Source organism: Budorcas taxicolor, chromosome 3 (genome assembly GCF_023091745.1).
Source record: "Budorcas taxicolor isolate Tak-1 chromosome 3, Takin1.1, whole genome shotgun sequence".
Taxonomy (NCBI): Eukaryota; Metazoa; Chordata; class Mammalia; order Artiodactyla; family Bovidae; genus Budorcas; species Budorcas taxicolor.
The window spans coordinates 10029025-10041035 of record NC_068912.1 but is presented as its reverse complement, the minus strand read 5'-3'; the positions used below and the strand labels follow the sequence as shown (position 1 = coordinate 10041035).

At 55.8% G+C, this 12011-nt stretch overlaps 1 protein-coding gene across 1 annotated transcript; it reads left to right on the top strand.

Annotated features, from left to right (window-relative positions):
• Positions 1–11251: 11251 nt before the first annotated feature.
• NHLH1 (nescient helix-loop-helix 1) lies at positions 11252–11653 on the top strand. The gene has a single exon (XM_052638158.1). The coding sequence runs from the start codon at positions 11252–11254 to the stop codon at positions 11651–11653; it is 402 nt and encodes a 133-aa protein (XP_052494118.1).
• The last annotated feature ends 358 nt before the right edge of the window (positions 11654–12011 follow it).

The following is a 12011-nucleotide window of genomic DNA, read 5'->3' as shown; positions in this document are numbered from 1 at the left end:
CCCGTAACATTACCTGTTTTTTCCCCAGCCCCCTGTTCAATGACCCTACGTTAGAGGCGTAGAATTGCAACCACCGTGCTCTCTTCTCAGTCCCCAGAGGACCCCAGCAGTATGACTGTCAAAAACAGCAGACACTCTAGCAGAAGAGTTCCTTCTGGCCCCTGGTTTTCCTCTCGTGAGCGTGATGTGAACAGTGCCTTGCGACTCTGCGTTCGACAGACATTTCTTTCCCTGTCTGAGACCCAGGCTGGGGTACAGAGATGAATGGAGTTCAGCAAGCAGCCCTGACCCTTGAGTAGCTCACATCTGGGGGGAAGGGAGAAACATACACTCACAACTAGGGGTAATAAATGGAGAAATCACAGCCTCTCCACAGTGCTCTGGCAGCACATGGAGGGCTTCAAGGCAGTGGTGGTGGCATTTAGAAAGCTGCAGAGAGGAAGCACTTGGGCAGCGATTTAGAGCTCGCCAGATGTGGAAGCACAGAGCCAGGAAAAGGCATGGGTCACGATTGAGGACTGTAGGTTGTTCAGTGTGCCTGAGCCATAGAAACTGAGGCAGTGAGGTTGCGGCAGGTCACAAAGACGCTTGGGTGGCACGCTAAGCAGCCTGGGCTCTGTCAGTGGGCATGATGTAGGCCAAAACGAGCAGTTTTACACTCTTCTAGAAAGGATCTCTGCGCTAGGGAGGTACTCGAATTCCCTGGGTCCTCACAGGCAGAATTCTGGAGTGTGGCAGAGCTGCTGGATGTTGCTGGGAAGGGGCTGAATCAGCTGAGCGTGGAAGCAAACCTGCAGGAGTGGCAGCTGAAGCCAGCCTTCTCCTCACTGCTGGCCAAGAGCCTGTCTCCAACGTGCGTGAAGACAGCAGAGATGGAAAAGAACTGGCCATTTTCAGAGTCCTAAGCACCCCTCTTAGTTTCCTGATTGAACTATTTACCTTTGCAAATCCTGCTGAGAGGTGATTTTTCTCGAGGTTTCTTTCCGAAGTTCCCTCAGAGGACCTGTTTGGGGTTTGGGGCTGTGGGGGAAATAAACCCTGCTGCTTTCCCTCCACCACACCCCTCCCGGTTTGAGCTGGAGAAGCTGCTCCGTGCTGGCGGGAGCTGAGCACAGCTGCCACCATCGCCTGGGCCCACTCCACGCCTCCCTCGGCCAACAGGTCTCCCAGCGGACAGAGCACTAAGCTCCCTCATCCTGCTGGCAGTTTCGGGAAGTGGGGAAGTGGCTGAGAACCAGTGAGGGGGCTGAACAGGGAAGCAGAGGGTTGGGAAGACTCAAGGGACAGGAGAGAAGGATACAGGATGTCAGTCCCCGCCACCTCGGGAGGAATCTGCAACAAAGCTTGTCTTTCGCCTTCCGCACCATGCCTATCCCACACTCCCTCCTCTCCCCGAAACTTACAAAACCAAAGAACATGGTTTGTGGGCTCCATGGAAGGGGCATAGACCCTCACTGGGGTCCCCTCTCAGACCACAGTCTGACTCCTCCCCTGGCTCCTCCTGTGTCCCGAAAACCACACAGGACTGACCAGCAGCATCGTAAGGCCACAGACTTAACTGCTTAGCCTCCTCCTCCTCTCTCCGTCCAAGGCCTTGCTCAGCCCTGTGCCTTCTGAAATTTGTCATCCCTTCCCCGCACCTTGCTCACAGGGCTTCCCTCCCTGCCTCCTACCCACTGCCAGCTCACACTGCGCCTCCACCCAACCCTCGTGCACAGTTGAGTAACTGACCACCCTGCTCCGGGGCCCAGTCTGTCCTGTCTCCCCTCTGTGACACGTGGTCCCTGGAAACAAGACCGAAGGCTCTTCTGTTCCCTGGTTTCTCTTTCCCAGCTTCTCCGAGTAGAGGCTTTACTTTCCTGTTTCTAACGTCTGGGTCACTGCTCCCAGAGCAGCACCCTGGGAGGAGGTATTCCCATCCAGAGTCTGGTGTTCTGCACCAACATCCCACTTTGTTTAAAAGGACTTTGTTTCTTTCAGGGACCATATAATAAGACCTTAGGAATTGTGTTTATGGTCTAACTCATTTGATAGATGGGGAAACGGCAGCTCAGAGGAGTGACGTGGCTTGCTGAAGGCTCCACAGCACATTAGAGCTGTGTGAGACATTTCTTATATCTCCACTGGCAGCTACAGCGGTAATAAACATTTATTGAGCCAGACAGTGGGCAAGGCACTCTGTCCCAGCATCATAAAAGGGTATGAGATACGGAACCTTCCCATAGGGACTTGGGATCCAAAGTCTCGATGGCAGCATGGGATAAATAACCAGGCAAGGCAGCATTTGCTCCGTGCAAAATCCGTGCTGTAAACAGGTTCTACCTGAGTTCAGAGGATGGAGGGTTTGCTCTGGGCAGGCTTGTAGGGAGGAGTTTCAAGTTGTGGGAAGGGCTCAGGACCAGATTTTCTGGAGTGCCTCCAACGCTCTGTGTGACTTTGGAAAGGGCACTCCCCTCTCTGGGCCCCAGTGTTTTCATCTGTGTGCAGTCAGACCAGGCTGTCCTCTGAGGCCCTGCCCGGCTCTGGCCGCCTCTCTTCCCTTTTCCCTTTCATCTTAAACCCCTCAGGACGGGATGGCTTGAAGGGTTGGCTGATTCACGAGCTTTCTAAGGTGGTTAGAAAGTTCTCCCATGGGAGAGGGAGGCCTCGGTGGGGGCTGGGTGGGGGTGGGGGGGCTGATCGCCCTCTAACACGGGGACAGATGACTGTGGGTAGTGGCACAGCGTGGTAGAAATGCCATCCTGAAACTCAGCCTCCCCAACTCAAAACAAGCTTGGTAGGGGTTGCTGAAGTGACCTTTGGGAAGCAGAGAGCCTTGGAAGGTCAGGGTCAGGTGGGATTTGATTTCTTCCGGAGCCCCACACTCAGAAGGTAGAGGGGCTTGCACATAGCTGTGGTGAAGGGGGCAGCTGGAGCCCCTGTCCCCATCCAGAGAGGCCGTGGAGGCTGGAGGGGAGGGGGCACCTCAGGAGGCCTGAGGAGATGATGCAACTGTGAGTAACTGTCACCAGCGCTGGCTCTGGCCGGCTGGCTGCTCAGGGGCTGTGGGCCAGGACCCCAGAGTCCCCTCCTTCTTCCCCCATCAACTGAGGAGGAGTTAGAGAAACTGGAGGGAAAGAAGGAGCAACAGAGCCGAAAGGACATCTGGGGAAAGAAGAAAGGAGGGAAGGGCAAGCGGCAGTAGCAGTCCTCATCGGGCTGAAGGAGGGAAGGAGCCCGGGAGCCTGCGAGGGAGTGGAGCCTGAGGGGAGAGAGGCCGGGCGGGCGGGCGGGCGTGGCCAGGGGGAGTGGGCGCAGAGCTGGTGGTGACAGATGGGTGGACACAAAGAGGAGGGCTTGGGGGAGACAGATGGATGGGGGAGGGGGTAGGAGAGGCGGGGGGCGGGTGGGGTGGGCAGTGGTCGGAGGAAGCCCTAATGAGATTGAGGATGGGCTCGGAGCTGGGGAGAGGTGAGCAGAGTGGAGGGAAGACAAAGGCGACAAGGCCTAGGGGGCCCGGGAGTGAGAGAGGGCTCAGGGGCTTCCAGTGGGCTGGCGGCAGAGAAAGGGACAGATTGCGCTGTCCGCCAGGGTGGTGGAGACCCTCTGTCACCTCGGGGCACAGAGGGGTGGAGACAGGGAGACAGAGGGAGAGCTCCTGGAAGCAGCCAAGGAGGGAAGGAAGGAGATCCAAGACAGCTACCGCTTCCTAGGCACACAGAGGCTCCAGCCCAGAGGCTCCGTGACCCCAGCACAGCTGATAACAGCCCCGCCCCCCAGCCACTCCTGAGGGAGGGTCGGGCGGTGTGGCACAGCGAGGGTTAATGCCGTCTGCTCTCCCTGCCAGTCGCTTGCCTGGTTGGGTCCCCAGGGCTCCCCACATATGTCACCCCCTCTCCTGCCAAACCCACGGCTTCCAGCTCCTCCAGGTCCTACCCCCACCCTCAAGGAGCAGGCCCCTGCCCCTGTGTCTTCTCTACCCCACCCCCTTCCTCCCCCACCACCTACCTCACAGGCCTGCAGTGTGGTGATGAAAAGAGATAGTGAGTACCAATCCGAAAAAAGTGGATGCCTTATAAAATGCAAAACAGCAATAAAGCCACAGAGCCACACACCCTCCCACCCCCATCCCCATCCTCTTGCCCCCCCAACACAGCAAAGGCCCTTATACAACTCCCAGGGTTCTCCTCCACGCTCAGGGCGTGGGGCTGCTGGCAACCCAGGTTGACCTCCGAGCTGCCCCCAGCCTCCCTCAGTCATCACACCTCGTATACATGTGCAGAGAAGCTTCTTGCCACCTTTGAGTCACAGTGCACGACCTAAGGGCTTAGGCGGCCTAACACTTGCCCACGCACAGTGCCACAAAAGCCCTATGAGGGAGGTGACACTGTCGCCCTTTCACAGATGACAACGTAGGTTCAGTCAAGGTTAATGGTGTGCCCAAGGTCACCAGGACTTGGACCCTGGTCTGCCGGCCGCAAGCTCAGAAGAATTAGTAGCTCTGCCCACCACTGCTTGTTTTTAGCTCCTCATCACCACGTGGTGGCTCATACAGTAGAGAATCTGCCTGCAGCACAGGAGACCTGACTTCGATCCCTAGCCCGGGAAGATGCCCTGAAGGAGGGCACGACGACCCACTCCGGTATTCTTGCCTGGAGAATTCAGCAAGCAGCCTGGTGGGCTACAGTCCATGGGGTCGGAAGAGTGGGACACGAATTAGCAAATAAACCACAATGATCATCTCATGTGCGTGTGTGCATGCTAAGTCACTTCAGTCTTGTCCAACTCTGCGACCCTGTGGACTAGCCCACCAGGCTCCTCTGCCCGTGGGATTCTCCAGGCAAGAATTCCGGAGTGGGTTGCCGTGCCCTTCTCCAGGAGATCTTCTTGACCCAGGGGTCGACGAACCCCTGTCTCTTGTGTCCCTGGCATTGGCAGGTGGGTTCTTTACCACAGGTGCCACCTGGGAAGCCCTCTTTATCACATGCCTATGTTCTTCTTAGCTGCTCTCCCAAGGAACAGAAACTGATCTCTGAGTGAAGACTGGGGCTGGGGCTCCGAAGTCCAGGGCCCTGGAAGGACAGCAGAGGAGGCGGGGGCGGTTCTAGAGCTCCCTCCCGCCCGTCTGCACCCTCAGCCCTCAACTCGCGCTGCGCACAGCCCGGGCGGGTGCTGCGGGCATGGAGGCTGCAGAGCCAGCGTATCTGAGCCAAACTGCCCACACGGCAGGAGGCTGGGAGCAGGATTTGGGTTCTGTCTCCCATCTCCACGCTACCACGCTTCCTTTCTGCCTCTAGGGTCCTTCCAGGCTCTGCTGCTGTTCTTCTCGCCGTCCACCCTTGAAGCCAGGCCTCACCATGCCAGTAACGTCCTCACTCTCGCTGTTTGTCCTGTCTCCCCACCTTGCCTCCCTGTCTCCACTCATTTTTTTGTTTCCTCACAACCCTCTGCGTTCTGCCCCCTCGTGTCTTGTGTATCTCCACGCTGTCTCAGAGGCCCTCAGGACTCTCTCCCAGCATCAGCTTCTGTCCGTCCCTGACTATCTGTGTATTCTCCACATCCGCAGCTCACCCAGCTCTGTGTCTCCCTAACCATCTCCTCTTTTCGTGTCTCTCCCCACATCTCTGTCCCCCCTACCCTTCTCCCCCTCAGGAGTCTTCCCACTCCTCTGCATCTTTCCCGTGTCTGTGCCCTGACAACGCTGTTTTCTCATCGTTTCCCTGTCTCAGTGTCTCCCCATGTCTCCCGCTTCCTTTCCTCTGTTTCCTTTCCATTTCCCAGTTGTCCTGTGTCTTTCCTCTCCTCCATGGCACTCTCTCTTGAATCTCTTAGTCACCCAATTTCCTTGGATGGGGTGGAGGGCAGGAGGGTGGGGGAGGTAGGATTGTTGTTGCTGGGGGCTCATTAGGTAGAGATTGGTTTTTAATCAGCACCATGGCAATGATGATGCAAGAACTGAGCTGCCACCTGATCCCCTGCCCCCCAGCCCCCCTCCTCAAACCTCCTTTCCCCTCCAGCTCAGCCCATCTGCTGGCGCCTGGGCACCTGTCTGGGCCTGCCCAGGTGGGATTTGGCACCTCCCAGACCTGGGAGTGGGGAGGGGTGGGGGAGCTTGGGAAAGAATTACAGGACTCCCCTTTGGGAATGCCTTACCCTGGAGAAAGCCCAGAAAAGGTTGATCAGCAACGGGGAAATGGCAGGTGCTTCCAGAAGCCTGAAGGTAGGCTGTGCGCCTACTAAGGGCCAGGCCCATGACATGCATTATCTTACTTAATCTCCCTGGCAACCTAAGTGGCAGCTATAATTAATCCCATTTTACAGAAAAGAAAGGTTGAGGTTTAAGAGGGTTTCCCAGGTGGTGCTAGTGGTAGAGAATCCACTTGCCAATGCAGGGGATGCCAGAAACATGGGTTCAATCCCTGGGTCGGGAAGATCCCCTGTAGAAGGAAATCGCAGCCCAGTCCAGCATTCTCACCTGGAAAATTCCATGGACAGAGGAGCCTGGCTGGCTGCAGTCCAGAGGGTCGCTAAGAGTTGGATATGACTGAGGCTCAAGAGGTTAAGTTATTTGTCCAAAGTCACACAGCCGACAGAGCTTTCTTCACTGTAGCATACAGTCTCTGGAGTCTTCCCAGCCATGGTTCATTTCTGGATCTTCACAAAGGTTCAGGGAAGACGCTCAACAGCTGAGTGGGGAAGAGAACTTTACGTACTGAAGCAAAGCCTACTGCCTCTCTGTGGTGTTCCCCTTGCTCCCTGCTCCTGCCACCTTCATCTCACACAAACACACCCCCTCAGATACGCACACACATGCACATGCAGACTGGAGGCAGCTGAGCTATTGATGTGAACTTAATCAATGCCCATTTGTGTATTATTTTATAGCTGGGTTTCTGCATTGCTCATCTGATGCCCCAGCATGCTTGGCGCCTGCCTGGGTGCCCTGCCCTCCTCCCCCAATGTCCTTCCCACCCCGGTTCCTCCTCTCTCGGCACTCCTGTGCTCTGCTCCTTTTAGCCTTACCTCTTTCCTCCTGAGAGTCCCCAATTCCCAGTGGGTCCGACTGGGCCAGCCAGCCTAGAAAAACCCTTTGTAGGATCTGCGTCAGGCATCTGACCCCACTCCTCCTCTGGTGATGGGGTAGGTGGGAGGCTGGGGGCTGGGATAAGAAGGTGCGGTGAGTCTCAGGGGTGATGACGGCAGGGGCCTGAACAGTAGCCACAGGTAGCCTGGCAAGGGGGCTGGTGGGAGCCAGCTTTGCAAAGAATGAGAGCTTGGCGAGGGTAAGGGCTCTAGGGTCCTCTTCCATGCTTTAGTGCTGTCCACTAGCTCTTTTCTGGACTCCTCTGTTAGTACCTTGGGGAGTCTTTCTCCCAGGGAAAAGGAGACAGGGGAAGGGGCTATCACAGTCCAGCTGGGACTCCGAATGGGACCATGGTTTAACCTGGCTTGCCAGGGGCCTCTGTCCCTGCTGCCTCTGGTGTGAGAGACTGAGGGGGTTCATCTGCGATCCTGCCCTGGCTCTCGCCCCAGCCCCACCCCTTCCCCAGCTCTCCATTTCTTGCTTATGAAATATGCATGGAGAACAGATGTCCCTGCTCCCCCACTCCCCGCCCCCCCCCCCAGGGCCAGCCCCCGCCTCCAGCTCCCAGGGGGGTTCCCAGATCTCTCTGCCAATGGCTGCCTGGCCTGACTGTTTAATATTGATGAGAAAGGAGGGCTGGGCCAGCCAATGGAGAGCTGGGGGTGTGTGTGCGTATCTCCATATATATACATAGGGCTGGGCCAGCTCAGGTGTGTGTCTGTGAGTGTGTGTGTGCATGTGAGTGTGGGTGGCTCCAGTACCTGGCTAAGCTCACCACCTCCACCTGGGCCCTCTAATTCCCAACATGTGTACCCCTCTCATCTGCCCCGGAGCCTGTGCAGCCATGCCACGCTGCCCTGGAGAGGTCTAGAAAGCTGGTCAGTAACTTTGCAGACGGATGAGCTCTGAGCAGCCAGAGGAGACTGGGGCTGTCAGCGCTGGCCCCCTGTCCTGCCAGTTTGGATCCCCTCACAGGGTCCTCCTAGGTAAAGGGGGAACCACGGGCTGGGAAGGCTGGGCGTGTCCCTCCCGTTCTCTGGCTCAAGTCCTCTCCCAGAGCCTCCCTCTAGTTCTGTCTCGTGCCGTGTCTCCCTGAATCCCTGGACCTCCCTCTTACCCACTTCTCCCCTTGGACTCTTTGTGCCTATCATTCTCAGTGGGGCTGGGGATGGCAGAAGCGGGGCAGGAAGTCCTTCCCCGGATGCTTGGAACTGCAGATCTTCGGAGCCTGGAACTTTGAGAGCAGAAGTGGATTTTGGGGCGAGGACTGACTTGATGGGTAAATAGACGCTGCTGTGAAGATTGGAGTGGGGGAGGACAGTGGGGCAGGTGGCAATGGGACTGGGGTCCGATTGGGAGCAGATGGAGTGGGCTGAGGGAAGGAAGGGTAAAGTGATCAGGGATGAAGGAATGTGGGGGCCGGGGAGAGGCGGAACCGGGCTGTGACCGGCGCGGAGAACCCGGCACCGAACTCTTGGAGCGTGGGAGTGGGGGGCTGCAGCACTGAAGACATACTGGGAGGCGCTGACTTCAGGGCCTCCTGCGCTGTGGCCCTGCATTCTTTCCTGTTCCTTTGAGTCCTGGAGTGTGGAGCGTGTCCTAAATTTCAGCACTCACCTCCTTTTGTTTTTTGTTATGGTTGTGTGTGTACATGCATCAGATGGTGATGATCTCACACCCCTCAACCCTCAGAGCTTACTGTTAGTGAACAACTCGGTTGAGCCTCTTTTCTGCACAGTGGGGCGGAGCAAGGCTGCGGAGTCCTGACCCCTGGGAAGGTCTGCTTCAGGCAGGAGAACTCAGGCTGGTGAGGAAGGGGAGACGGTGATGGCAAAGGAGCCTCTGTGCTTCTGTTTCTGGAAGTTAGGTCCGCAGAGCTCACAATGAGTGATCCGCTGTTTCGGCTTGACATTCCCCCAGAGCGAAGCCCTTTCCTCAGCCTTTCCCGGCCCATGTTCCAGCTGCCTCTCCCTGACCTCCTCTGCTCCCAGAGACAAGCAAACCCTAGCCACGCCCCAAACAGAGGTCCCCAAAGCTATCCCCATCCTCCTGTGCAGACCATCTCTGAACTGCCTTTGAGCTGGGGGAGGCTGCGGAATGGAGAGCTGATCACATTCCCTTTCCCCAGTTTTCCTTGCACAGTTGCTGAAAGGGCCAGGAAGCAGCAAGGTCGAGAGTGTTGATGACAGAGCTGGAGGAAGGGGCTGTTCTGGAAAGGGGGACCGTTGCCCAAGGAGCTACGTCCCCCTGATTCTAGCGGTCAGGGTGGTAGGATCTGACGTCTGCTATGGTCCTGTTGTGTGGGGTTTGGGGGCTGGGAAGGACTGAGCTGGGTAGCCGTGCTGAGCTCCAAATGCCCTAGTTCACTTTACAAAGGGCAGTCTGTGTGTTTATCACCCGTACCCCTCCACACACACATTCGGAAGCAGCCAGGGTGGAGAGGGGCCCTGGGAGGGTGGGGGTGGCAGGGCCAAGGCTTGCAATGCTCCCCTCACAACTGGGAGAGGTTTAGAGCCATAGACCATCTCCCTTGGAGCTGCGGCTCCAGTCTTGCTCAGTCCTCTGTCCTTTTAATTATTAAACATTTTTTTATTGTGATAAAAACACATAACATAAAATTAGAAATTTTAAGTGTATGGTTCAATAATGTTAAGTATATTCACGTTGTTGTGAAACAGAGCTCTGGAACTTTTTCATCTTGGAAACTTGAAACTCTGTAACTTTTTAGCAATACCCCCCCCTTACTCCTGGCCTCAGACTCTGAAGCATCATTCTACTTTCTGCTAACTACTTAGATACATCATAGAAGTGGAATCAAAGGATATTTGTATTTTTGCAACTGATTCATTTCACTCTGCATAATGTCCTCAAGGTTCTTCCATACTGTAACACTGGTGATAGGATTTTCTTCCCTTTTAAGGCTGAATAATATTCCATTGTGAGTATATGCCACATGTTTTAATCCGTACATCTTTTGATGGACGTTTGGGTTGTTTCCATATTTTAGTTATTGTGAATAATGCTACAGTGAACATGGGGGTGCAGACATCTCTTCAAGATCCTGATTTCGATTCTCTTGGACATATACACAGAAGTGGGATTGTGAGATCATGTGGTACTTCTATTTTTAATTTTTAAAGGAAACTGCATACTCTTTCCATAACAGTTGCACCATTTTACAATCCCACCAACAGGGCAAAGTGTCCCAATGTCTCCCTATCCTGTTGTGTGTGTGTGTGTGTTTGTGTGTGTGTGTGACAATAATCCTAACAAGTGTGAGGTTACATCTCATTGTGATTTTGATTTGCATTTCTCTGATAATTAGTGATGTTGATAATCTTTTCTTATGTTTGCTGGCCATTTGTATATCATCTTGGGAGAAATGTCTTCAAGTCCTTTGCCCATTTCTTTGTCAAGTTTTTTTTTTTTCATTGAACTGTGGGAGCTCTTTATACTACTCTGGATATTAATCCTATATCATCCATATTATTTGCAAATATTCTCTCCTGCTGCCCTTTCAGTCTGCTGATTGTGTCCTGTGATGCACAGGCGACTGTAAGTTTGATGTAGTCCCGTTTGTCTATTTCTGCTTTTGTTTCTTGTTCTTTTGGTGTCATGTGAGAAAGCATTGCCAAGTCCAGTGTCACGAAGCTTTTCCTCTGCGGTTGCTTCTAGGAGCTACAGCGTTAGGTCCTACGTGTAGGTCTTTAATCCTCTTGTTTAGTTTTATCCTGCCCTGTGTTCTTCTCATGGGTTCTCCTCCTTTCCAGTTGCTGACTTTCTGGGTCTCCTCCCTTCTTTCCAGCTTTCCTCTTCCTTCTTTACACTGTGGCCACCTGCTCCTCTCTCTTGCGCCCCACCCGCCCAATCCTCCCCATGTTTCTGCTGTCCTTTCCCCAAGCTTACAGTACCTTCCCCCTCCCAGCCCATCTTAAACCTTCCTCCTGGCTCCGCGTCTCTGAGCTGTCCCCTCCTTCCTGCCTCTGACCTTATTCATTTCCCCTTCTTTCTTCCAGACTCCCCGACCGGAACCCTGACCATGGAACCCTGAAGTTTTCTGGCTTCCTGAGCTCAGTGGCAGACCTCCCCACCCCAGGCCCTTCCTGCCCCTCCCGCCACCAGCTTTCAGGCTCCCAGAGGGAGGGGTGGCGAGGGGGTCCTGATCTCACTGGGCGGGGGGCATCCATCATGATGCTCAACTCAGACACCATGGAGCTGGACCTGCCGCTCACCCACTCTGAGACCGAGTCCGGCTTCAGCGACTGCGGGGGCGGGGCGGGCCCTGACGGGGCGGGGCCCGGGGGGCCGAGGGGCGGCCCGGCCCGGGGCCTGGAACCTGCAGAGCCGGGCCGGAAAGACCTGCAGCACTTGAGCCGCGAGGAGCGTCGGCGCCGGCGGCGCGCCACAGCCAAGTACCGCACGGCCCATGCCACGCGGGAGCGGATCCGTGTGGAAGCCTTCAACTTGGCCTTCGCCGAGCTGCGCAAGCTGCTGCCCACGCTGCCCCCCGACAAGAAGCTTTCCAAGATTGAGATCCTGCGTCTGGCCATCTGCTACATCTCCTACCTGAACCACGTGCTGGACGTGTGAACACGGCCTGCCTCCCCGCCGGGTCCACCCGTCTCCCCCGGCCTCGCCGGGGTCCCGTCTCACCCTCTCACTGCTTAGAACGGCCTCTCCTTCCTGAGCCCCCGTACCTCGGCATGGCATGTACCCACAGGCCCCGGGCCCAGGCAGAGAGCCCACTGGTGGGTCATGGAGGCGACTTTCTTTGACTCACCCAGGCACCCAGAGGGCTCCTCTCGTGGGTACCTTCCACGGTTAGCGGTCGGGGCCCAGCTGGCTCGAAATGTTTGCGGGGCTGGGGGGTATAGTCTTGGCTTGCTCATGGGCTGCCCCCTCTTCTACTCCTAGTCCCAGATTTTCAGAGACTTCCCCCCTCCCTTCC

Coding starts and splice junctions, on each gene's coding strand:
- NHLH1 (XM_052638158.1), top strand. CDS start 11,252: ATGATGCTCAACTCAGACACCATGGAGCTGGACCTGCCGCTCACCCAC.